This window comes from Ostrea edulis, chromosome 9, assembly GCF_947568905.1.
Source record: "Ostrea edulis chromosome 9, xbOstEdul1.1, whole genome shotgun sequence".
NCBI classification, from domain to species: Eukaryota; Metazoa; Mollusca; class Bivalvia; order Ostreida; family Ostreidae; genus Ostrea; species Ostrea edulis.
In genome coordinates, this window is record NC_079172.1 from 37695000 (window position 1) to 37719000 (window position 24001).

Consider the following 24001-nt stretch of genomic DNA (forward strand, 5'->3'; position numbering starts at 1 on the left):
GGAACCAGCAAAAGTGAGTTTTTACATGTATGTCTGTGTGTCTGTCTGTCTGTACATCCAGATCTTCAATGTATATGTCTGTATGTCCGGATCTTCAGTGTGTCTGTCTGTCTGTATGTCTGGATCTTCAGTGTGTCTGTCTGTGTGTATGTCTGGATCTTCAGTGTGTCTGTGTGTATGTCTGGATCTTCAGTGTGTCTGTGTGTATGTCTGGATCTTCAGTGTGTCTGTGTGTATGTCTGGATCTTGAGTGTGTCTGTGTCTATGTCTGGATCTTCAGTGTGTCTGTCTATGTCTGGATCTTCAGTGTGTCTGTCTGTCTGTATGTCCGGATCTTCAGTGTGTCTGTCTATGTCTGGATCTTCAGTGTGTCTGTCTGTCTGTATGTCCGGATCTTCAGTGTGTCTGTCTATGTCTGGATCTTCAGTGTGTCTGTCTATGTCTGGATCTTCAGTGTGTCTGTCTATGTCTGAATCTTCAGTGTGTCTGTCTATGTCTGGATCTTCAGTGTGTCTGTTTATGTCCGGATCTTCAGTGTGTCTGTCTATGTCTGGATCTTCAGTGTGTCTGTGTCTATGTCTGGATCTTCAGTGTGTCTATGTCTGGATCTTCAGTGTGTCTGTCTATGTCTGGATCTTCAGTGTGTCTGTCTATGTCTGGATCTTCAGTGTGTCTGTCTATGTCTGGATCTTCAGTGTGTCTGTCTATGTCTGGATCTTCAGTGTGTCTATAGTATAGAATTATTGACTACATCTTCCATCTTAAAATCTTACATCGTGTGAAAATGACAATATATCAGGTAATGGAAGATTGAAATCAGTACACTGCAATAAATCGATGATGACTTCTTGTATTGAATCTTTCACATGTATGCTCTGAAGAATTACTTGTATTCAAAATACATCTAGAGTTGTCCCCCTTTAGGAACAGCAGGGAAGAATCTGACCAGGTGGCGCTGAACGACTGCATACAGCTGTTACATCATCAGTCATGTCGACACCATCTCATTCTAGTGTACACCAGAGAAATACTGATACTGGACCTCGAGATCAACCAGACTGTGGGAATAATTCCCATAGAGAGAGCTGGATCTCCATTTGTACAGGTTAGTGGAATAATTTCCATGGAGAGAGCTGGATCTCCATTTGTACAGGTTAGTGGAATAATTTCCTTGGAGAGAGCTGGATCTTCATTTGTACAGGTTAGTGGAATAATTTCCATGGAGAGAGCTGGATCTCCATTTGTACAGGTTAGTGGAATAATTTCCATAGAGAGAACGGGATCTCCATTTGTACAGGTTAGTGGAATAATTTCCATGGAGAGAGCTGGATCTCCATTTGTACAGGTTAGTGGAATAATTTCCTTGGAGAGAGCTGGATCTCCATTTGTACAGGTTAGTGGAATAATTCCCATAGAGAGAGCTGGATCTTCATTTGTACAGGTTAGTGGAATAATTTCCATGGATAGAGGTGGATCTCCATTTGTACAGGTTAGTGGAATAATTTCCTTGGAGAGAGCTGGATCTCCATTTGTACAAGTTAGTGGAGTAATTTCCATGGAGAGAGCTGGATCTCCATTTGTACAGGTTAGTGGAATAATTTCCATGGATAGAGGTGGATCTCCATTTGTACAGGTTAGTGGAGTAATTCCCATAGAGAGAGCTGGATCTTCATTTGTACAGGTTAGTGGAGTAATTTCCATGGAGAGAGCTGGATCTCCATTTGTACAGGTTAGTGGAATAATTTCCATGGAGAGAGCTGGATCTCCATTTGTACAGGTTAGTGGAATAATTTCCATGGAGAGAGCTGGATCTCCATTTGTACAGGTTAGTGGAATAATTTCCTTGGAGAGAGCTGGATCTCCATTTGTACAGGTTAGTGGAGTAATTTCCATGGAGAGAGCTGGGTCTCCATTTGTACAGGTTAGTGGGGGAAACAAAAATACACAATTATTGTACTGATTCCAGAGCCTGTTGATGTCGGGTCGGGAAAATATTGTTAGATGGCAACCACTTCAATTTATCTGTCTGACCTGTAATTCTCAACAAATACTGAAGTTGAAACTTAAACTTAATTATCATGGCTCAAATAAAAAGAAAAGTCAAACTTATGTTTGAGACTTTTTTTTAAAAATCCAGTTGTTGGTAAATTTATCTGGCACCAGACACCATTTGCTGACTGTCAAAGGTAGTTGTATAACTTGTTTTCTATTGCGTTCAGTGTATTCTGATGTCCACAGACTCTTACTTCCTCATAAATATTTCTGAATAAATTTTTATACGACCTCCTTGAACCCTTTGTCTGTCACAATGAATGAATTCTCCAAGTTATGTCGTGTTTTGAACGGAGAAACTCTGAATAACGTAGAAAGTGAAGACCACCCAATGGTCGAAACCGGTCAACCAAATAAATTCATCATGCTTTCTCAGCTTTTTCTGCAAATACAGTGTCCTTGGATGACTTGTACTCTGTTTAGAATAATGTGTTCTTGAAATACATAATTTTATAACGAAAAATGAAAACTGTTCCTCTCTGTGTATTGAAAGTTGTGTCAGCAGCAAGTTTTCTAATGTATAAAAAGAGGAAATCGTTTTTAAATCAGAGCTTAACAATCTCGTTTTTAAATCGGAGCTTAACAATCTCATTTTTAAATCGGAGCTTAACAATCTCGTTTTTAAATCGGAGCTTAACAATCTCGTTTCTAAATCGGAGCTTAACAATGTTTCCAGATCTTCTCCTTCAGACAGAGAGATGTGTTGTTATGTCTTCATGAAAATGGAAGTGTGACCACCAGAATTCGTAGAAAGACGAACGCCATCACAACACCCGCCTCCGAGGGACATGGTGCTTTTGGTGAGGAATTTAATTTATTGGACAATGGGCAGGCCTGTGGGTGGGATGATATTATTTTATATTTGGTTTGACTGTTTCTTTGTCTTTCGGCGACTTTAATCTGCATCATTACTTTTAAACTGCCACTGTACAAGATGGAGATGTCTACCATGAACAGATTAATTTTTGCCCCCCCCCCCCTCCCCCATTTTTATTGCCAAATTTAAAACTACGTGAATTAATCTTCATTCATTACTTAAAAGCTTCAAAATGAACAACTTTAGATCAAGAGAGCTTTTCTGATCAAAATTTGTCTGTTATCTGTCGGCGGCGTCATAAACTTTTCACATTTTCATCTTCTTCTCAAGAACTGTTGAGCCAATTTCAACCAAACTTGCCACAAAATATCCTTGGGTGAAGGCTTTCAGGTTTGTTCAAATGAACGGCCATGTCCCTTTCAAAGGGGAGATAATCACAAAAATGCAAAAATAGGGTGGGGTCATTTAAAAATCTTCTTCTCAAGAACCACTGAGCCAGAAAAGCTGAAATTTATATGAAAGCTTCCTGACATAGTGCAGATTCAAGTCCGTTCAAATTATGGCCCCCGGGGTTGGATGGGGCCACAATAGGGGATCAAAGTTTTACATACAAATATGTAGGAAAAATCTTTAAAAATCTTTTTCTCAAGAACCACTGAGCCAGAAAAGCTGTGATCTACATGAAAGCTTCCTGACATAATGCAGATTCAAGTTTGTTCAAATCATGGCCCCCAGGGGTATGATGGGGTCACAAGATGGGATCAAAGTTTTGCATACAAAGATAGGGACAATCTTTAAAAATGAGCCAAGGTAACTCAGGTGAGCGATGTGGCCCTTGGGCCTCTTGTTAAAAAATGGGCTGGTGAACGAAACTGTTGTCACAAGTTTGCATGTTGTCATAATGTCATAATTCAATTAACAACTTCAGCATTTTTGATGACAAGAAAATCAATTATTACATGTAATTACATGACTTTAAACTGATGAATTGCCTTCTTACAGATGATTCCCCACCTCCTGTTTCCATGGATGTGACCTATGACCTCCGTTGTCAGTCAGATGGGATGAGAGTGACGAGACACAGCCGAGTGTCCAGCCTGGCGTGTTGTCCGGTGACGGAGAAGTCAGTGGCCCTGATGGTTACAGATAGCCGTGTTGTGTTCTGGGACATGATGCTGGTTGATGGAGGGGTACGGTTTGTTGACAGTGACATAAGATGTGGAGGGTAGGGTTTGTTGACTGATATAAGATGTGGAGGGTAGCGTTTGTTTTGTTGACAAAGATATAAGATGTGGAGGGTAGGGTTTGTTGACAGTGGTATAAGATGTGGAGGGTAGGGTTTGTTGACTGATATAAGATGTGGAGGGTAGCGTTTGTTTTGTTGACAAAGATATAAGATGTGGAGGGTAGGGTTTGTTGACAGTGATATAAGATATGGAGGGTTTGTTTTGTTGACCGTAATTTAAGATGTGGAGGGTTTGTTTTGTTGACAGTGATATTAGATGTGGAGGGTAGGGTTTGTTTTGTTGACAGTGATATAAGATGTGGAGGGTAGGGTTTGTTGACAGTGATATAAGATGTAGAGGGTAGGGTTTGTTGACAGTGATATTAGATGTGGAGGGTAGGGTTTGTTGGCAGTGATATAAGATGTGGAGGGTTTGTTTTGTTGATAGTGATATAAGATGTGGAGGGTAGGGTTTGTTGACAGTGATATAAGATGTGGAGGGTAGGGTTTGTTAACAGTGATATAAGATGTGGAGGTAGGATTTGTTGACAGCGATATAAGATGTGGAGAGTTTGTTTTGTTGACAGTGATATAAAATGTGGAGGGTAGGGTTTGTTGACAGTGATATTAGATGTGGAGGGTAGGGTTTGTTGACAGTGATATAAGATGTGGAGCGTAGGGTTTGTTGACAGTGACATAAGATGTGGAGGGTAGGGTTTGTTGACAGTGACATAAGATGTGGAGGATAGGGTTTGTTGACAGTGATATAAGATGTGGAGGGTAGGGTTTGTTGACAGTGACATAAGATGTGGAGGGTAGGGTTTGTTGACAGTGACATAAGATGTGGAGGATAGGGTTTGTTGACAGAGATATAAGATGTGGAGGGTAGGGTTTGTTGACAGTGATATAAGATGTGGAAGGTAGGGTTTGTTGACAGAGATATAAGATGTGGAGGGTAGGGTTTGTTGACAGTGACATAAGATGTGGAAGGTAGGGTTTGTTGACAGTGACATAAGATGTGGAGGATAGGGTTTGATGACAGTGATATAAGATGTGGAGGTTAGGGTTTGTTGACAGTGATATAAGAAGTGGAGGGTAGGATTTGTTGACAGCGATATAAGATGTGGAGGGTTTGTTTTGTTGACAGTGATATAAGATGTGGAGGGTTTGTTATGTTGACAGTGATATTAGATGTGGAGGGTAGGGTTTGTTTTGTTGACAGTGATATAAGATGTGGAGGGTAGGGTTTGTTGACAGTGATATTAGAGGTGGAGGGTAGGGTTTGTTGACAGAGATATAAGATGTGGAAGGTAGGGTTTGTTGACAGAGATATAAGATGTGGAGGGTAGGGTTTGTTGACAGTGATATAAGATGTGGAGGGTAGGGTTTGTTATGTTGACAGTGATATACGATGTGGAGGGTAGGGTTTGTTAACAGTGATATAAGATGTGGAGGGTAGGGTTTGTTGACAGTGATATTAGATGTGGAGGGTAGGGTTTGTTGACAGTGATATAAGATGTGGAGGGTAGGGTTTGTTGACAGTGATATTAGATGTGGAGGGTAGGGTTTGTTGACAGTGATATACGATGTGGAGGGTAGGGTTTGTTGACAGTGATATACGATGTGGAGGGTAGGGTTTGTTGACAGTGATATAAGATTTGGAAGGTAGGGTTTGTTGACAGTGATATAAGATGTGGATGGTAGGGTTTGTTGACAGTGATATTAGATGTGGAGGGTAGGGTTTGTTGACAGTGACATAAGATGTGGAGAGTAGGGTTTGTTATGTTGACAGTGATATAAGATGTGGAAGGTAGGGTTTGTTGACAGAGATATAAGATGTGGAGGGTTTGTTTTGTTGACAGTGATATAAGATGTGGAGGGTAGGGTTTGTTGACAGTGATATAAGATGTGGAGGGTAGGGTTTGTTGAAAGAGATATAAGATGTGGAGGGTAGGGTTTGTTGACAGAGATATAAGATGTGGAAGGTAGGGTTTGTTGACAGAGATATAAGATGTGGAGGGTAGGGTTTGTTGACAGTGATATAAGATGTGGAGGGTAGGGTTTGTTATGTTGACAGTGATATACGATGTGGAGGGTAGGGTTTGTTAACAGTGATATAAGATGTGGAAGGTAGGGTTTGTTGACAGTGATATAAGATGTGGAGGGTAGGGTTTGTTGACAGTGATATTAGATGTGGAGGGTAGGGTTTGTTGACAGTGACATAAGATGTGGAGAGTAGGGTTTGTTATGTTGACAGTGATATAAGATGTGGAAGGTAGGGTTTGTTGACAGTGATATTAGATGTGGAGGGTAGGGTTTGTTGACAGTGATATAAGATGTGGAGGGTAGGGTTTGTTGACAGTGATATTAGATGTGGAGGGTAGGGTTTGTTGACAGTGATATACGATGTGGAGGGTAGGGTTTGTTGACAGTGATATACGATGTGGAGGGTAGGGTTTGTTGACAGTGATATAAGATGTGGATGGTAGGGTTTGTTGACAGTGATATTAGATGTGGAGGGTAGGGTTTGTTGACAGTGACATAAGATGTGGAGAGTAGGGTTTGTTATGTTGACAGTGATATAAGATGTGGAAGGTAGGGTTTGTTGACAGAGATATAAGATGTGGAAGGTAGGGTTTGTTGACAGAGATATAAGATGTGGAGGGTAGGGTTTGTTGACAGTGATATAAGATGTGGAGGGTAGGTTTTGTTTTGATTACAATGATATAAGACCAGAAGCATGGGTGTTTGAATAGAAAACGTTGTCAGATATTTGATGTGCATGTACGTATTGTTTAGTGGGGGTGGGGGTGGGGGTGTCTTTTTATCTCACCTAAGCCGAAAGCTCAAGTGAGCTTTTCTGATTGCCTGCTGTCCGTCGTCTCTCCGTCTGCCTGTCCGTCTGTCCTTCTGTAAACTTTTCACATTTTCGACTTCTTCTCTAGAACCACTGGGCCAGTTTCAACCAAACTTGGTCAAAAGCATCCTTGGGTGAAGGGCTTTGACGGTTTTTCAAATGAAGGGCCATGCCCTCTTCAAAGGGGAGATAATCACAAACATGCAAAAATATGGTGGGGTCATTTAAAAATCTTCTCAAGAACCACTGAGCCAGTAGAGCTGAAATTTACATGAAAGCTTCCTGACATAGTGCAGATTCAAGTTTGTTAAAATCATGATCCCCCAGGATAGGATAGGGCCACAATAGGGGCTCAAAGTTTTACACAAAATATATACGGAAAATCAATTAAAATCTTCTCAAGAACTATTGAGCTAGAGAAATTTATCTGAAAGCTTCCTGACATAGGGCAGATTCAAGTTTGTTAAAATCATGGCCACCGGGGGTAGGATGGGGCCATGGTAGGGGATCAAAGTTTTACATGCAGATATATAGGTAAAATCTTTAAATATGGGCCAAGGTGAATCAGTTGAGTGATGCGGCCCATGGGTCTCTTGTTGGTAGAGTGCCAAATGTACCACATTGCCAAAATGATACTCTATACTGAAGTTTGTCACCCTCATTTTATTTTCTCATATCTACATGTAATTGTCATGTTGAATGCCTAGACAAATTTAAAACTAGGCAAATAATTTGGTCTGTAATAATAACCACATTGACACCTATGGTCAATATTAATTTGATTGCCAAGTTTACAATGGTAAATTTTATTGACATCCATTTCTGTATGAAATTTTTTAAAATTTTACACCTGCCAAGACCCCCCCCTCCTGCTGTATGGAATTCAGTCTGTCCCAAGTTACCAAGGACATTATGTTTTGTTTACCATATGAGCACGATGTGATCATTTTATTAAATCCTATGATCAATATATTAACATTATATCCTTACCAATATGAATTAATTAATATGTGTAGGAAATTATTTCAGATTCAGTTAGAAACACGCTCACAACTGGACAAAAAACCAAAATTTCCTGTCATCAGCGATATTTCACCGCCCAACCTCTCCCTCTCTGATATGATTGGACGATTGCCTGTTGTTAATCCTGATCACCCATCAGTTCTGAAAGGTCGTGCTGTAGCCCTGAAGTTTATGATGACAGGGTTACTGAATGGAGTTGTCTCCCCTATAAGTTGTCTACGTGCGTGTCCTCCTCTGACCACCAAAAACTGGAGCATGTATGAGCCTCTGATAGCTGTAGGTATGTACACTGTATGAGCCTCTGATAGCTGTAGGTATGTATGAACCTCTGATAGCTGTCGGTGTGTATGAGCCTCTGATAGCTGTAGGTATGATTGAACCTCTGATAGCTGTAGGTATGAATGAACCTTTGATAGCTGTAGGTATGAATGAACCCCTGATAGCTGTGTGTATGAACCTTTGATAGCTGTCGGTGTGTATGAACCTCTGATAGCTGTAGGTATGAATGAACCCCTGATAGCTGTAGGTATGAATGAACCTCTGATAGCTGTAGGTATGAATGAACCTCTGATAGCTGTGTGTATGAACCTTTGATAGCTGTCAGTGTGTATGAACCTCTGATAGCTGTAGGTATGAATGAACCCCTGATAGCTGTAGGTATGAATGAACCCCTGATAGCTGTAGGTATGAATGAACCTCTGATAGCTGTAGGTATGTATGAACCTCTGATAGCTGTAGGTATGAATGAACCTCTGATAGCTGTAGGTATGAATGAACCTCTGATAGCTGTAGGTATGAATGAACCTCTGATAGCTGTAGGTATGAATGAACCCCTGATAGCTGTAGGTATGAATGAACCTCTGATAGCTGTAGGTATGAATGAACCTCTGATAGCTATAGGTGTGTATTAACCTCTGATAGCTGTGTGTATGAATGAACTTCTGATAGCTGTAGGTATGTATGAACCTCTGATAGCTGTAGGTATGAATGAACCCCTGATAGCTGTAGGTATGAATGAACCTCTGATAGCTGTAGGTATGAATGAACCTCTGATACCTGTGTGTATGAATGAACTTCTGATAGCTGTAGGTATGTATGAGCCTCTGATAGCTGTAGGTATGATTGAACCTCTGATAGCTGTAGGTATGAATGAACCTTTGATAGCTGTAGGTATGAATGAACCCCTGATAGCTGTGTGTATGAACCTTTGATAGCTGTCGGTGTGTATGAACCTCTGATAGCTGTAGGTATGAATGAACCCCTGATAGCTGTAGGTATGAATGAACCTCTGATAGCTGTAGGTATGAATGAACCTCTGATAGCTGTGTGTATGAACCTTTGATAGCTGTCGGTGTGTATGAACCTCTGATAGCTGTAGGTATGAATGAACCCCTGATAGCTGTAGGTATGAATGAACCCCTGATAGCTGTAGGTATGAATGAACCTCTGATAGCTGTAGGTATGTATGAACCTCTGATAGCTGTAGGTATGAATGAACCTCTGATAGCTGTAGGTATGAATGAACCTCTGATAGCTGTAGGTATGAATGAACCTCTGATAGCTGTAGGTATGAATGAACCCCTGATAGCTGTAGGTATGAATGAACCTCTGATAGCTGTAGGTATGAATGAACCTCTGATAGCTATAGGTGTGTATTAACCTCTGATAGCTGTGTGTATGAATGAACTTCTGATAGCTGTAGGTATGTATGAACCTCTGATAGCTGTAGGTATGAATGAACCCCTGATAGCTGTAGGTATGAATGAACCTCTGATAGCTGTAGGTATGAATGAACCTCTGATACCTGTGTGTATGAATGAACTTCTGATAGCTGTAGGTATGTATGAACCTCTGATAGCTGTAGGTATGAATGAACCCCTGATAGCTGTAGGTATGAATGAACCTCTGATAGCTGTAGGTATGAATGAACCTCTGATACCTGTGTGTATGAACTTCTGATAGCTTTAGGTGTGTATGAACCTCTGATAGCTATAGGTGTGTATTAACCTCTGATAGCTGTGTGTATGAATGAACTTCTGATAGCTGTAGGTATGTATGAACCTCTGATAGCTGTAGGTATGAATGAACCCCTGATAGCTGTAGGTATGAATGAACCTCTGATAGCTGTAGGTATGAATGAACCTTTGATAGCTGTAGGTATGAATGAACCTCTGATACCTGTGTGTATGAACTTCTGATAGCTTTAGGTGTGTATGAACCTCTGATAGCTATAGGTGTGTATTAACCTCTGATAGCTGTGTGTATGAATGAACTTCTGATAGCTGTAGGTATGTATGAACCTCTGATAGCTGTAGGTATGAATGAACCCCTGATAGCTGTAGGTATGATTGAACCTCTGATAGCTGTAGGTATGAATGAACCTTTGATAGCTGTAGGTATGAATGAACCCCTGATAGCTGTGTGTATGAACCTTTGATAGCTGTCGGTGTGTATGAACCTCTGATAGCTGTAGGTATGAATGAACCCCTGATAGCTGTAGGTATGAATGAACCTCTGATAGCTGTAGGTATGAATGAACCTCTGATAGCTGTGTGTATGAACCTTTGATAGCTGTCGGTGTGTATGAACCTCTGATAGCTGTAGGTATGAATGAACCCCTGATAGCTGTAGGTATGAATGAACCCCTGATAGCTGTAGGTATGAATGAACCTCTGATAGCTGTAGGTATGTATGAACCTCTGATAGCTGTAGGTATGAATGAACCTCTGATAGCTGTAGGTATGAATGAACCTCTGATAGCTGTAGGTATGTATGAACCTCTGATAGCTGTAGGTATGAATGAACCCCTGATAGCTGTAGGTATGAATGAACCTCTGATAGCTGTAGGTATGAATGAACCTCTGATACCTGTGTGTATGAACTTCTGATAGCTTTAGGTGTGTATGAACCTCTGATAGCTATAGGTGTGTATTAACCTCTGATAGCTGTGTGTATGAATGAACTTCTGATAGCTGTAGGTATGTATGAACCTCTGATAGCTGTAGGTATGAATGAACCCCTGATAGCTGTAGGTATGAATGAACCTCTGATAGCTGTAGGTATGAATGAACCTCTGATACCTGTGTGTATGAACTTCTGATAGCTTTAGGTGTGTATGAACCTCTGATAGCTATAGGTGTGTATTAACCTCTGATAGCTGTGTGTATGAATGAACTTCTGATAGCTGTAGGTATGTATGAACCTCTGATAGCTGTTGGTATATATATGAACCCCATAAAGTTAAATGAACTGATTTCTAGGCAATATTATAGATATTTTAACAGTTTTGTCCACATTAGTGTAGATATTTTAACAGTTTTGACAATAACATTTTAGGCAGTTCCTCTGGAGTCATACAGATTCAGAACATCTCTAGTGGACTTATAGCAAAGGAGTACAGCGTACACACAGGACCAGTCAGGTTGGTCAGTCTATGAGTAAGTGACCAGTTAGTCTCAGTGTGTCAGTCAGTCTGTGTGTGTCAGTGAGGCTTATAAAGTGGTGGATCCATGTTTCAGTAGGTGTTGGCACAGTAAAGAACTTTCACTGCTACGCCTCTGAGTGGCATGCACATCACTTACTGCTGATGATGTCTCATTGAGTGAAAAATTCTTGTAGGGACCGAAAACAAATTCACAAACTAAAGTTCCGTCTGTCAATGAGATTAAAAGGGTTTAAAATAAGCTTCTAGAATCACCTTTGAATGAATTCTTGATGTAACCGTTTCTGACATTTTACAGAGGGGTGGAGTGGTGCAGTCTGAAGTCCATTTTGTCGTATTCATACCAATCACCAGGGCCCAGCGGTCTGGTCAAGAATGATCTCATGTTTGTGGACATCTCAACTGGTCAGTAAGCAATGTATCTGCCATCTTTACTCCTTTCTAGGTCACATCTTCCATCTTTACTCCTATCTAGGTCACATCTTCCATCTTTACCACTATCTAGGTCACATCTTCCATCTTTACTACTATCTAGGTCACATCTTCCATCTTTACCACTATCTAGGTCACATCTTCCATCTTTACCACTATCTAGGTCACATCTTCCATCTTTACCACTATCTAGGTCACATCTTCCATCTTTACCACTATCTAGGTCACATTTTCCATCTTTACTACTATCTAGGTCACATCTTCCATCTTTACCACTATCAAGGTCACATCTTCCATCTTTACCACTATCTAGGTCACATCTTCCATCTTTACTCCTATCTAGGTCACATCTTCCATCTTTACCAATATCTAGGTCACATCTTCCATCTTTACTACTATCTAGGTCACATCTTCCATCTTTACCACTATCTAGGTCACATCTTCCATCTTTACTACTATCTAGGTCACATCTTCCATCTTTAGCACTATCTAGGTCACATCTTCCATCTTTACCACTATCTAGGTCACATCTTCCATCTTTACCACTATCTAGGTCACATCTTCCATCTTTACTACTATCTAGGTCAGGGTTCCTCTACGTAGTAGATTGTAACGTATATATACATATATTTGTCATTTATTCTGCATCTCCGAAATTTGTCTCTGTTCCACATGTTTCTTTTTGTCTTGTCAGAAAAGATGGGTCTCAAATTGAATTCATGTTGAACTATAGTACATCTCTTACCATGCAAAATTGTATAGAGTGGTTTTTAGATAGGGACAGATTTGTATTTCATGCGTTTAATGCTGAAAGTAATGGGGTGAAATATACCCAGCAGACACACCACCAGGTTGTTCTCACAACAGAGAAAGAGCTGAAATTTCAAAATGTACATATTTTATATATATGCTGTTTTGTGTTCATGTAGTTTATTGGTGATTTTAAACATTGTAATTAATACAGATTAATTTGCCTTCATGCCAAATTAATCTCATTTAATTGACGGAACAACTGTTTTCCAATGTTGGCCGATTGGGGTCATAGCAAAGCCTGCAGGCTTGGGGCCCTCTTTACCTCTCGTAACAGGAGGGGAGACTTAGTACTGGAGTACTTGGGTAGAGAAGTACTACTGACCAGTAGCAATCACCGGGAAATAGGGTATACAGATGTGCTCTCAACTATCTCGGACCCAAATGTCTAGTACCTAAATTTGGGATCCTTGGTACCTGCGCCCAACGCAGGGTCACTGGTTTTGCCAGGTGCTTATTAGTCGGTATACCAGCTATCCCTTCTGGACCCAGTTTTTTATTGTATATCCACACAATGCGGCCATTTTAATGCCAATTTCCTAATGTCCATCACATTTCGGAACATACGTTGTACCCTTTTGATTAGTCTTTAATAAACATAATAAACTATAATATTTTTGTTGTCTAGTTGGCATCAGGAATGGTAACGGGTATGTAATTATTACCAAATGCAAGGAATCTTATGTGTGTAAGCTTTTACTACCTGACTGTTCAATTAATGGAGTCTTCTGTGTCATTGTAGGGAAAGTGAAACCTGTTAGGACGAACAGAGACCAAGAATCTCCCATAGAAATTCTACGTGTGTCGTGTCTGAAGTAAGTGTGAACCTCTTTGTAATCTCCCTTAGAAATTCTACCAATGTTCTGTCTGAAGTAAGTTCGTAGGTTTTTGTACCAAAAGTCTTCTATGATATTGAAATTCCACATGTTCAAGGGCATTGTTTCACACACACGTGTGATTTTAGTAGAATTGTTCAGCGTTTTGAGTATGCATGTACATCGTGCGACGTTTCCTGGTTATTGTATTTGATATCATTTTCCAGACAGTACTTCATTGTGGGGTTCAAGGACAAGCCACTGGAACTCTGGGATCTCCAGACACTGACCATGTTACGAGAGACGGGGAAGAGTCTGCCCTACCCTACAGCTCTGGAGTGGTCCCCCTCCCACAGCCTCAAGTCCCTGAAGAGGAAGATGATGAGTCAGACGGGTGACAAGGAGGGCACGCAGCTGACCCCTGCACAGGGGGACAAACTGGGCGTTTCTACCACATCGCTGTCAGAGGCCAACGAAAGGTTTTGATTAACTATTGCCATTTGGGTTCGAAAATCGGGTACAAAATTTATCCTTCCAAAAGTTTGACTGTACAACAGTTACCATTATTCTGGCAGAGTAGATTACAGCAACCATCATGAGCTCATGTGTATTATAGCATACTGCTGTCTGTTCATTGGACAAAACTTTACGCGTACTGCATTTTCTATTCACAACTTTTTTTCTTCAAATTTTCTTTCCAGAGTACAGACTCACAAAATGTTAGTTATGATGATATTTTCTGTCACTGACTGCTATTTGAATTATTGAATAGTACAATACTTATTGTTTGCTAAGATATCTCACATAAACATAAATTAACAATTCTAATCTTGCAGATACATGCAGCACTCAAAATTTCAGATAAGCAAACTTTCTGTTGCAATTTGACATGATAAAGAATAATATCTGATTCACTAATTTAAAACAGACATGGACATAGTAATTGTTTTGGATTTGGATTACACTATACAGTAAAACTCTGATATAGCGAATTTCTGGGGACCCTCCATAAAAATTCGCTATAAGCGTAATTCGCTATACGTTTATAGCGAATTCATAATTCAAATATAACGAATTCGTTATAAAACTGATTTGTTCTACATGTATTCCAGTTATATAAGAAAGCAGCAATCGATATACTTGTGTTTGTATTGTCGTTAAGAGAAATGAATCAGATATATTTTCGAGAAGAAATGTGTTTATACAAGAAATAATTATACACATTGATTTATATATGATAATTTATCTTGATGGATTATTAAGTCATGCAAGAACATGTCGAGAGAGAAATGTCAACAAAAGTTTGCGCAATACATACATGTACAGTCTATTGCAATTGTCATTTAATTGTTGCTTTACACAAATAAAGGAGTGTACGATAAAATAAATGCAATCAAACTTCAAATTTAATTAACGAGAATAGTAAACAATACCGACAATATATTTCCTAAACGTATGTTTTGCGTTAACAACCTTTTTTGAAAAAATACAAACAGAAATGTCGCAATAAGTGTGGATCCTTTATGTCAATGGAAAACGATTGTTAAAAATCACAAAGAGTTTAAAATGAAAAAAATAAATTCGTTATAAAAGGTGACTTTTACGTTCATTTTTAATCAAAGGGGAATAGGAATTTACTTCGTTATATCCGTAAATTCGCTATATACGTGTTCATTATAGACGCAGATTTTTATATAGAATATATAAAGAATTTGCCGGGGAAATCGTTTTCACTTCGTTATAGTCGTAATTTCGCTATATCCGTGTTCGCTATATTCGAGTTTTACTGTATTTGAAACTGCAAACGACTACAATCAAGTCAGAATAAACTCTCCTTTAAATTCATGTCATATCATTTTCCTGTTGTAATGGGTCAGAATGAACCCAAGACCAGCAAAAATTAATCACGAACAGTTAAAAATTTAACAATTTATTTACAATCATTTACAGAAAAGTATATCAACGAAAAAATAGTAACTTACATTAGGCCTAATCAAAGTTCACAAACAGAAAATGTCTGATGTTTGTTTACCGCGGAGCTGAATTCACACACTTGAGAAGACACTGTCACAAATCTTCCGTTATATATACACAGGCAAATGTGCCTCATGTGACTTTCAAGTTCAAATTTTAACGAGAATTTCTTGTGAAAACAGCATCAAATGTGAATTCACACGAAAAATTTCACGTGAAATCCATGCAAATATTTTAACGTAAATTTTCATGTGAATCACTTTTCACGTGAAATTCACATGAGGCACATTTGCCTGTGATAAGTCCAATCTGGTCCCCAGTAATTCAATATTCAATATAATTCTCCAGAAACCACAAACTTTACAGTCAATTGCATAAATCAATCCATACCACAACAGAAATAGCATAAAAAAGTACATACCACAACAGTAATTGGTGACGAGGAGATTTGTAATAATGACAGTACTCTTGCTGAAAATCAGAATAACAATTTAATTGTCCTGGATTATGTTTGGACACGCTTGATTTGACCTTGATTTTGTCTGCAGTGAATCCAAGGTTAATCAGAAGATGACAGTGAAGGAGCACTTTGTGTATACAGACTCTGAGGGCACGCTCTATCACTTTGTGGTGGAGGGGACAGGATTTGCTGATGCCAGCCGAGTGCCTGCAGAGGTGAGTGTTTTGTGGACAGTTCCTGACAAAGTGCTGGAGTAACTGAAACAGGGTCATAGGTCATTGAATTGATTGGTTGTCAGTTACAGCAAGATGCTGGACAAATGATATAGGGTCATATGGATGAGAATTGAAAAGAGTAGTGGTTGATAGTATTTTATTTGGACACTCCTTGACCAAGCAGCCAGTCATGTGAGGTTAGGAAGGAATATTGAATGAGATGGGAGGGACTGTATTGTAAGAATTAACATATACATTACAACTCAGACACCTTGTCTTGATTCTTTGGGCACACTTTTTAATTTGATTGGAAAGATTTGTACTAAATTAGCTATGCCAAAAAGTGTCTTTATGGGAAAGTTTATCAATATAGCATTAATGACTAATTTTGTGTGTGTGTATAGCATTAATGACGAATTTTGTGTGTGTGTATAGCGACATCACTTTGTTGCACTGTGTCTTATTGTCCACACTCTAGAACATTGAAACTGGAAGCGTTAGGACTTAATATTCAGCGAGTGTGTAGTGAAAACTGCCTAATCCTATGCCTGTTCAATCCGTTTCACTAGGCACTCCAACTCCTATTTTCATTCTCGATTTCAAATTTTTATTGTTTTTTACACTGTTTTTTCCGACACACTGTGTATTCCGACAAACAATTGTCTCTCAGTGCATGTCGGATTAGACAGGTTTCGCTGTACTTAATGTCTCTCAGTGGATGTCGGATTAGACATGTTTTACTGTATTAAAGAGATTTTACTAGTACTCTTGTACCAATTTTAAATAAATGATGTGTGCTGCATTTGTAGACCGACTCACCAGCAATAGTAGGCACTCATGTGGTAGGACTTTGTCGTTGGTTGTCATTGACAACGGTTGTATACTTGTACGATGCATGTTGATTCTTACTTAGGGTACTCTATATATATATTGTACTGGATATCTGATATACTGTGCTATTTATCAATTGAATACCATAACATACATCTATTCTTTGAAAATGTTATTTTTCACAAAATATCTGACGTCTGAAATATAATTTTTGTCGCTGTTTCGTACACGTAGCCCCACCATGCCCTGAGTAAGAATGTTGGTTTTATCGCCTATATGCATATTTGTTTTGCTCATTCTGAATTGATCAAAAGAATCAAAAAGGAATTACCACATTTAAATTCCAATTTTTATCATAATGTCTATTTGTGAAAAGAGACAAGGTTATTACATGTATTTGTAAATAGAAATGACTTCATGAGAGTAACCGCCTGTAAGTAAAACTGATAAATAAGGAAGTCTGTTGAGTATAATAACTGACGGTGTCATATGCCAGATAAGTGTGATGGATAAATAGGAGAACGTGATTTAATTCATTTATAAACCCAGCGTCATATTACATGTACATACGTATATTCTTAACAATAAAAGTTGTACGCTTTTGAAATATTTATTATCATCATTATACTTTAAATCTATCCTTGTACTGTAATGCATGAAATTTTACAGTGTTTCTACCAGTCATGTAACAGACAAAATGATGATGCTCTGTAAGCGGTGATTAGTTTAGATAATGTAAAATGATATTTATTTCCTGATGATTTAAACATGTAGTGTGGATCTCAAAAATTGCTCCTTTGACCATCCATCATGTCTTATAGTAAATTCTCTCATTATGAAACTCTTAAAATTCCAAAAGTTACCATTATTGAAATAAAAAAAAATAATTTTAAAAGCATATCAACCTTGCCAAAATATTATGACTTTAACCTTGAGTTTCACCTTGACTTTACGTTTCTATGCAGTCATTAAAGTCAAGATGTATCTGACATCAGCAACTCACATTTAGCATTCACATCAGAGGATTTTATTTTTTTGTTAACTTCCTTATCTTAGTAGGCATACATGTATAAATCATGGAACTATTTTGTGTTAACCTTTGTGACCTTGCGTATGATTTTCTGTACACAGTCCGGAATGGGAACGATAACATGGATCGCCTGGAAGGGAGACTTCATTTTGTTTGGAGATGGAGAGGGGCAATTGTCTGTGTGGGATCTCAAGTCAAAAACTCAGAGGTGAGTCTCATTATCTTAAGTCCAAAAATATATGGATCTTGTGATTTCAAGTTGAAATCTCAAATTTAAGTCTCACTATCGAAAGTCAAAAACTTAAAAGTGTATCTCTCAATCTCAAGTCATAAACTCAGAGATGGGTCTCACAAATTTAAGTCAAAAACTCAAGATTTCAGTCTCATTATTTCAAGTCAGGCCTAGATACACAGGAATACCGGAATTACAGACCTGTTTCAAACCTCCCGTTTCTCTCCAAAATTCTTGAAAAGATTGTTGCGAAACGTTTGGATCATCTCATAGAGTTGAATCATCTACACAACAATGTACAGTCAGCATACCGTGCCTGCCATTCAACGGTGACAGCTCTAGTTCGTGTCCACCATGACATTGTAGCAGCATTAGTTGGTGGTTCCAGCGTTGCATTAATCATGTTAAATTTTTCGGCGGCCTTTGATGTCATCGATCATCCTATTCTGATAAGACGTCTTGAGTTTGCTTTTGGTATTTCTGGCTCGGTCCTTATTTGGATTAAGTCATATCTCTCAGAGAGGACCCAAAAAGTGGCCATAGGTTCTACCTTCTCCGATGATTTCTGTCTCAATTGCGGCATACCACATGGATCTGTCCTAGGACCTCGGCTCTATGCCATTTTCTCCAAACCTATTGGTGGAATATGTCGTAAAAACAATGTTCTACATCACTGTTATGCAGATGACACAAGCCTATCTAGTCTTCAAACCTAAACATGACTGGCAAAATACCGCTAGCCGCCTTGAGGCTTGTATGGACGAAAGAAAGATGTGGATGTCCGCTAACATGCTAAAATTAAATCAGGACAAAACAGAGTTCATTGTTTTTTCACCGAAAACCATAGTCACTGACTCACCATCATACCATCTGAACTTTGCCAACACTATTATCAGTGAGACACCGTTTGTGAAGAGCCTAGGTGTATGGTTTGATAAGACACTTTGCATGCAAAAGCAGATCTCATCTGTGTCTCGTGCTTGCTATCATCAACTACGTAACATCGGACGAATACAGTCGCTCATCACAGAAGATGTGTGCAAGACCCTAGTATGTGCCCTCGTGACATCTCGGCTCGACTACGCCAATGCTCTTCTTTTCGGTATTAACACAACCAACTTGGCAAAACTGCAGCGGATACAGAATATGGCAACACGAATCATCACTCGTACCAAGAGAAGTGATCACATAACTCCAGTGCTGATTTCTTTGCATTGGCTTCCTATTGACAGGCCCAGCCAATACAAAATTATCATCTACGCATACAAGGTGATTCAGAAGATGGCACCAAAATACTTGGAGGAGGTGATCACTGTTTACCAACCGAATCATTCCCTAAGATCTGAAAATTCACTGACATTAGTTAGACCTATATGTCGAACCTCCACATATGGAAACAGGTGCTTGGATGTGGCAGCAGCTACACTCTGGAACTCTCTGCCTGATACCCTCCGCCGTTGTCAGAATTTGAACACTTTTAAAAAACATTTAAAAACACATCTTTTTAGACTTGCATATTATTAATATTATAGGTGGTTAAATCTTTATGGTTTCCTTACCATCATTTTAACATGACTTTTTCAAGTGTGTAATTGTATATTAATTTCAACTATTGTATTTTATATCATTTGATTGTACGTCGTGGAACTTTTTTCATGCATATCATGTTTTAGATTTAAGTAATTTTACTTCACATTATTGATGTTTTTCTAGCATTGTTTTGATATTATCTGTCTTAGTGCTATTATAATTTCCTTTTACTACGTTTATAACATGCTGTATCATTTTTATTGTGTGCAGCGCTTTAGAGTGGTTATTTATAGTCGCATAGGGTGCTATATTAATAAATATTATTAATATTATTATTATTAAGTCAAAACTCTGTCAAAGGTATTAGTCTCACTATTCCAAGCTAAAAATTCAGAGATGTGTCTCACTATTAGAAAAAAATTGGAGAAGAATTCCACAATTTTAAGTACATAAGGGAAAAAACTCTGAGAAGAAAGTTTGAGAAAAATAGATTTGTCCACTCTAATTTTGTTTTGGATATTCAGTGGAAACACAACAGATATATTTGGCATGTGTCTAACTACTGTTAACATACATTTTTCCTCTAAATCCGTGGCCATTTAAACACCGTGTAATTACATACCAGCGTTAAAGTATATAAGCTAATTTCATTTAAGCCACATGCAACCTTCCGATCAAACTAAAAATGATTATCTGTAAAATTATGACTCTGTGGATATATCTACAGTATTTCAAATCAATTTTTCTGTATCTACAAACAGGACGATGGCGACTAGACGTGGGTGGATCAAGAAGATACGATTCGCCCCGGGGCGGGGCAACATGAAGTTCTTCATTCAATACAATGATGGCTTTGATGTTTGGGACCTGAAAGACGGAAAGGTAAATTATTCTGTTTGGGACCTTGAAGACAAAAAGGTAAATTATTCTGTTTTGGAGCATGATTTTAATTGGTGGTGCATGGCAAGATTGGAGTACTGCTTTAGCATTAATGATGTGATAAAAAACACCACAGTGTTTAATCTGACACCCTAATTTAATAATCTGTTTTACCATGTATTCCAGTCCTAATTTTCTTTATATCCCAAGAGGTAGAGTTGTTGAAAATCAGCCTCCTGCATTGTAAGCACTGCTGATTATTATTGGTATTTGATTAAATCCCATGAACTTCCTGCAAACTGTAAAAAAACCAAAACCAAATGTCTTGTTTGGAGATAGATAGGGTGAGGAATCAATTGGAGTATGTATTAATTTGATTAACGCCAACAGCAATTATGCAAGGATTGCTGTAGTCTCCATTTACTGTACTGATCTATATTTAGATTCATTGACACTGATTAACAGGCAGAACTGCTGAGTTCAATAAAGAGTCCACGAGATGTTGCCAAGGTAACAGATGCAGACTGGACTGGATCTGACCGCCCTGTACTGGCTACAGCAGATGGATGTGTGCAGGTGTTTGACCTACTTCTGAAGTCCTGCTCTTGTGGAATTGAGGAAAGGGAATTCCCAGGTAAAACTAGTGGTTAATGGAATCTCCAGGTACGAGTTATTTATAGGGAATTCCCAGGTAAAACTAGTTGTTAATGGAATCTCCAGGTAAGAGTTATTTACAGGGAATTCTCAGGTAAAACTAGTGGTTAATGGAATCTCCAGGTAGGAGTTATTTATAGGGAATTCTCAGGTAAAACTAGTGGTGAATGGAATCTCCAGGTACGAGTTATTTATAGGGAATTCTCAGGTAAAACTAGTGGTTAATGGAATCTCCAGGTAGATGTTATTTATAGGGAATTCACAGGTAAAACTAGTGGTTAATGGAATCTCCAGGTAGATGTTATTTATAGGGAATTTTCAGGTAAAACTAGTGGTTAATGGAATCTCCAGGTAGGAGTTATTTATAGGGAATTCTCAGGTAAAACTAGTGGTTAATGGAATTTCCAAGTAAGAGTTATTTATAGGAAATTCCTGGGTAAAACTAGTGGTTAATGGAATCTCCAGGTACGAGTTATTTATAGGGAATTCTCAGGTAAAACTAGTGGTGAATGGGATCTCCAGGTAGGAGTTATTTATAGGGAATTCTCAGGTAAAACTAGTGGTTAATGGAATCCCCAGGTAGGAGTTATTTATAGGGAATTCTCAGGTAAAACTAGTGGTGAATGGGATCTCCAGGTAGGAGTTATTTATAGGGAATTCTCAGGTAAAACTAGTGGTGAATGGAATCTCCAGGTAGGAGTTATTTACAGGGAATTCTCAGGTAAAACTAGTGGTTAATGGAATCTCCAGGTAGATGATATTTATAGGGAATTCTCAGGTAAAACTAGTGGTTAATGGAATCTCCAGATAGGAGTTATTTATAGGGAATTCTCAGGTAAAACTAGTGGTTAATGGAATCTCCAGGTAGATGTTATTTATAGGGAATTCCCGGGTAAAACTAGTGGTTAATTGAATCTCCAAGTAGAAATTATTTATAGGGGATTCCTGGGTAAAATTAGGGTTAACGGAATCTGATCGAAATTTGTCTGTTTTCCTTGTCAACTTTTCACAGTTTCATCTTCTTCTCCAGAACCACTGGGCCAATTTCAACCAAACTTGGTAAAAAACATCTTTGGGAGAAGGGGATTCAAGTTTGTTCAAATGACGGGGTCATGTCCTGTTTAAAAGGGAGATAATCACAAAAATGCAAAAATAGGGTGGGGTCATTTAAAAATCTTCTCAAGAACCACAGGACAAGAAAAACTGAAAGTTGCATAAAAGCTTTCTGACATAGTGGAATTTCAAGTTTGTGAAAATCATGACCCTTCTGGGTAGGATGGGACTACAATAGGGGATCAAAGTTTTACATGCAAATGTATAGGGAACCAAACTTGGCACAAAGCATCCTTACATGAAATGTGTTAATATGAAAGGTCATACCCATCTACAAGGGCATTATGATAATTAATGAATTTGTAGTTAAGTTTAATATTTAGGTTTGATAATTAATTAATTTTTAGTCGTTACCTTTGAAAAGTTTATTAGGTCACCTGAGTAAACTCAGGTGAACTATTGCAATTGATCTATGTCCTTCGCTGTCCATTATCAATTGAACAATTTTAACTTGTTGATAACTACTATTCCAATTCTTTTCTAATTTGGTATGAAGAATCTTTTAGACAAAGGGGACATAAATTTTAAATTTCAGGACTCTGGTACCCCTGGGGCTTTAGGGGCAAAGCAAAAACTGCCAAAAAATGACCAACTTTCAAAAATCTTCTCTACAACCGCACATGTGTAAGAAAACCTAAATGTATAGTGATGTAAAGCAGGAAAGCCTCACCAAAATTATAACTTTCATGATCCCAGGGGTAGGGGTTCTAATGCCGGCCATACTTCGTATATAGTGTTTATGTGTAAATCACTTAATTAACATCTTTAGTGCTATTATACTAAATTAAAACTAAATAGATACACTGTATTTAGAAAAACAGGTAGTCCTTTACCAAAAGTGTAGATTTGACAATCCCAGGGGTAGGGGTTTTGGTATCAGGCTGAGGCCCAAACGGTCAGTCATTAAATGTGTGAACAATTGAACATTTTTAACTTCTTCTTGATAAATCTATTCCAATTTCTTTCAAATTTGGTATGAAGCACCTTTGCGACAATGGGACATAAATTGTAAATTTCAGGACAGTCACTCCTGTACCCCTGGGGCCTTAGGGGTGGGGTAAAAAGTGCCAAAAATTGACCTATTTTCAAAAGTCTTCTCTACAACTGCATATCTTTAAGAAAAACTTATTGCTTATTGCATAGTAATATAGAACAGGAAGGCCTCTACCAAAATTGCCACTTTCATGATCCCTAGTTTATTGCTAGGAACTGCTGCTCAGGTGAGTGATGCGACCCAAGGGCCTCTTTTTTTTAAAAATTCAAAATAAGGTAAGAAAAATTTTTCATGACCTTCGACTCTTATATACTTTTGATAAACTTTAACCTTTGCCATAACTTTTGACTGATTAATGTTAGGGCTTTCATATTTCACATTTGTATTCTTTGTGGCAAGACCATTCTTTTCATAACAAATTTTTTGACATCATGACCTTGGAGTTTGGCCATACTGGGGCTTCAGTGTTTCACAAGCGTATCTTGCTTACTGTATGCTTTGGACATACATGTAAAGTTGGTAAGTAAATTTTCATTTCAGCTTCATGTGACCTTACTCATTAACTTTTAGACTTCATGATGAGGCATTCTAGCTTTAACAATGAACTTTAACTCTC

General features: G+C 38.4%; 1 protein-coding gene across 1 annotated transcript in view; it reads left to right on the forward strand.

Annotated features, from left to right (window-relative positions):
* The window catches only part of LOC125672567 (WD repeat-containing protein 11-like), a 67669-nt gene that overhangs the window by 19748 nt on the left and 23920 nt on the right, over window positions 1-24001 (forward strand). The window contains exons 9-20 of the mRNA XM_056149097.1: window positions 925-1105; window positions 2729-2852; window positions 3872-4059; window positions 7981-8254; window positions 11311-11395; window positions 11715-11821; window positions 13401-13473; window positions 13701-13952; window positions 15996-16122; window positions 18085-18191; window positions 20507-20627; window positions 21090-21258. Coding sequence (XP_056005072.1) covers window positions 925-1105; window positions 2729-2852; window positions 3872-4059; window positions 7981-8254; window positions 11311-11395; window positions 11715-11821; window positions 13401-13473; window positions 13701-13952; window positions 15996-16122; window positions 18085-18191; window positions 20507-20627; window positions 21090-21258 — 1808 coding nt within the window. The remainder of the gene's footprint in view (window positions 1-924; window positions 1106-2728; window positions 2853-3871; window positions 4060-7980; window positions 8255-11310; window positions 11396-11714; window positions 11822-13400; window positions 13474-13700; window positions 13953-15995; window positions 16123-18084; window positions 18192-20506; window positions 20628-21089; window positions 21259-24001) is intronic.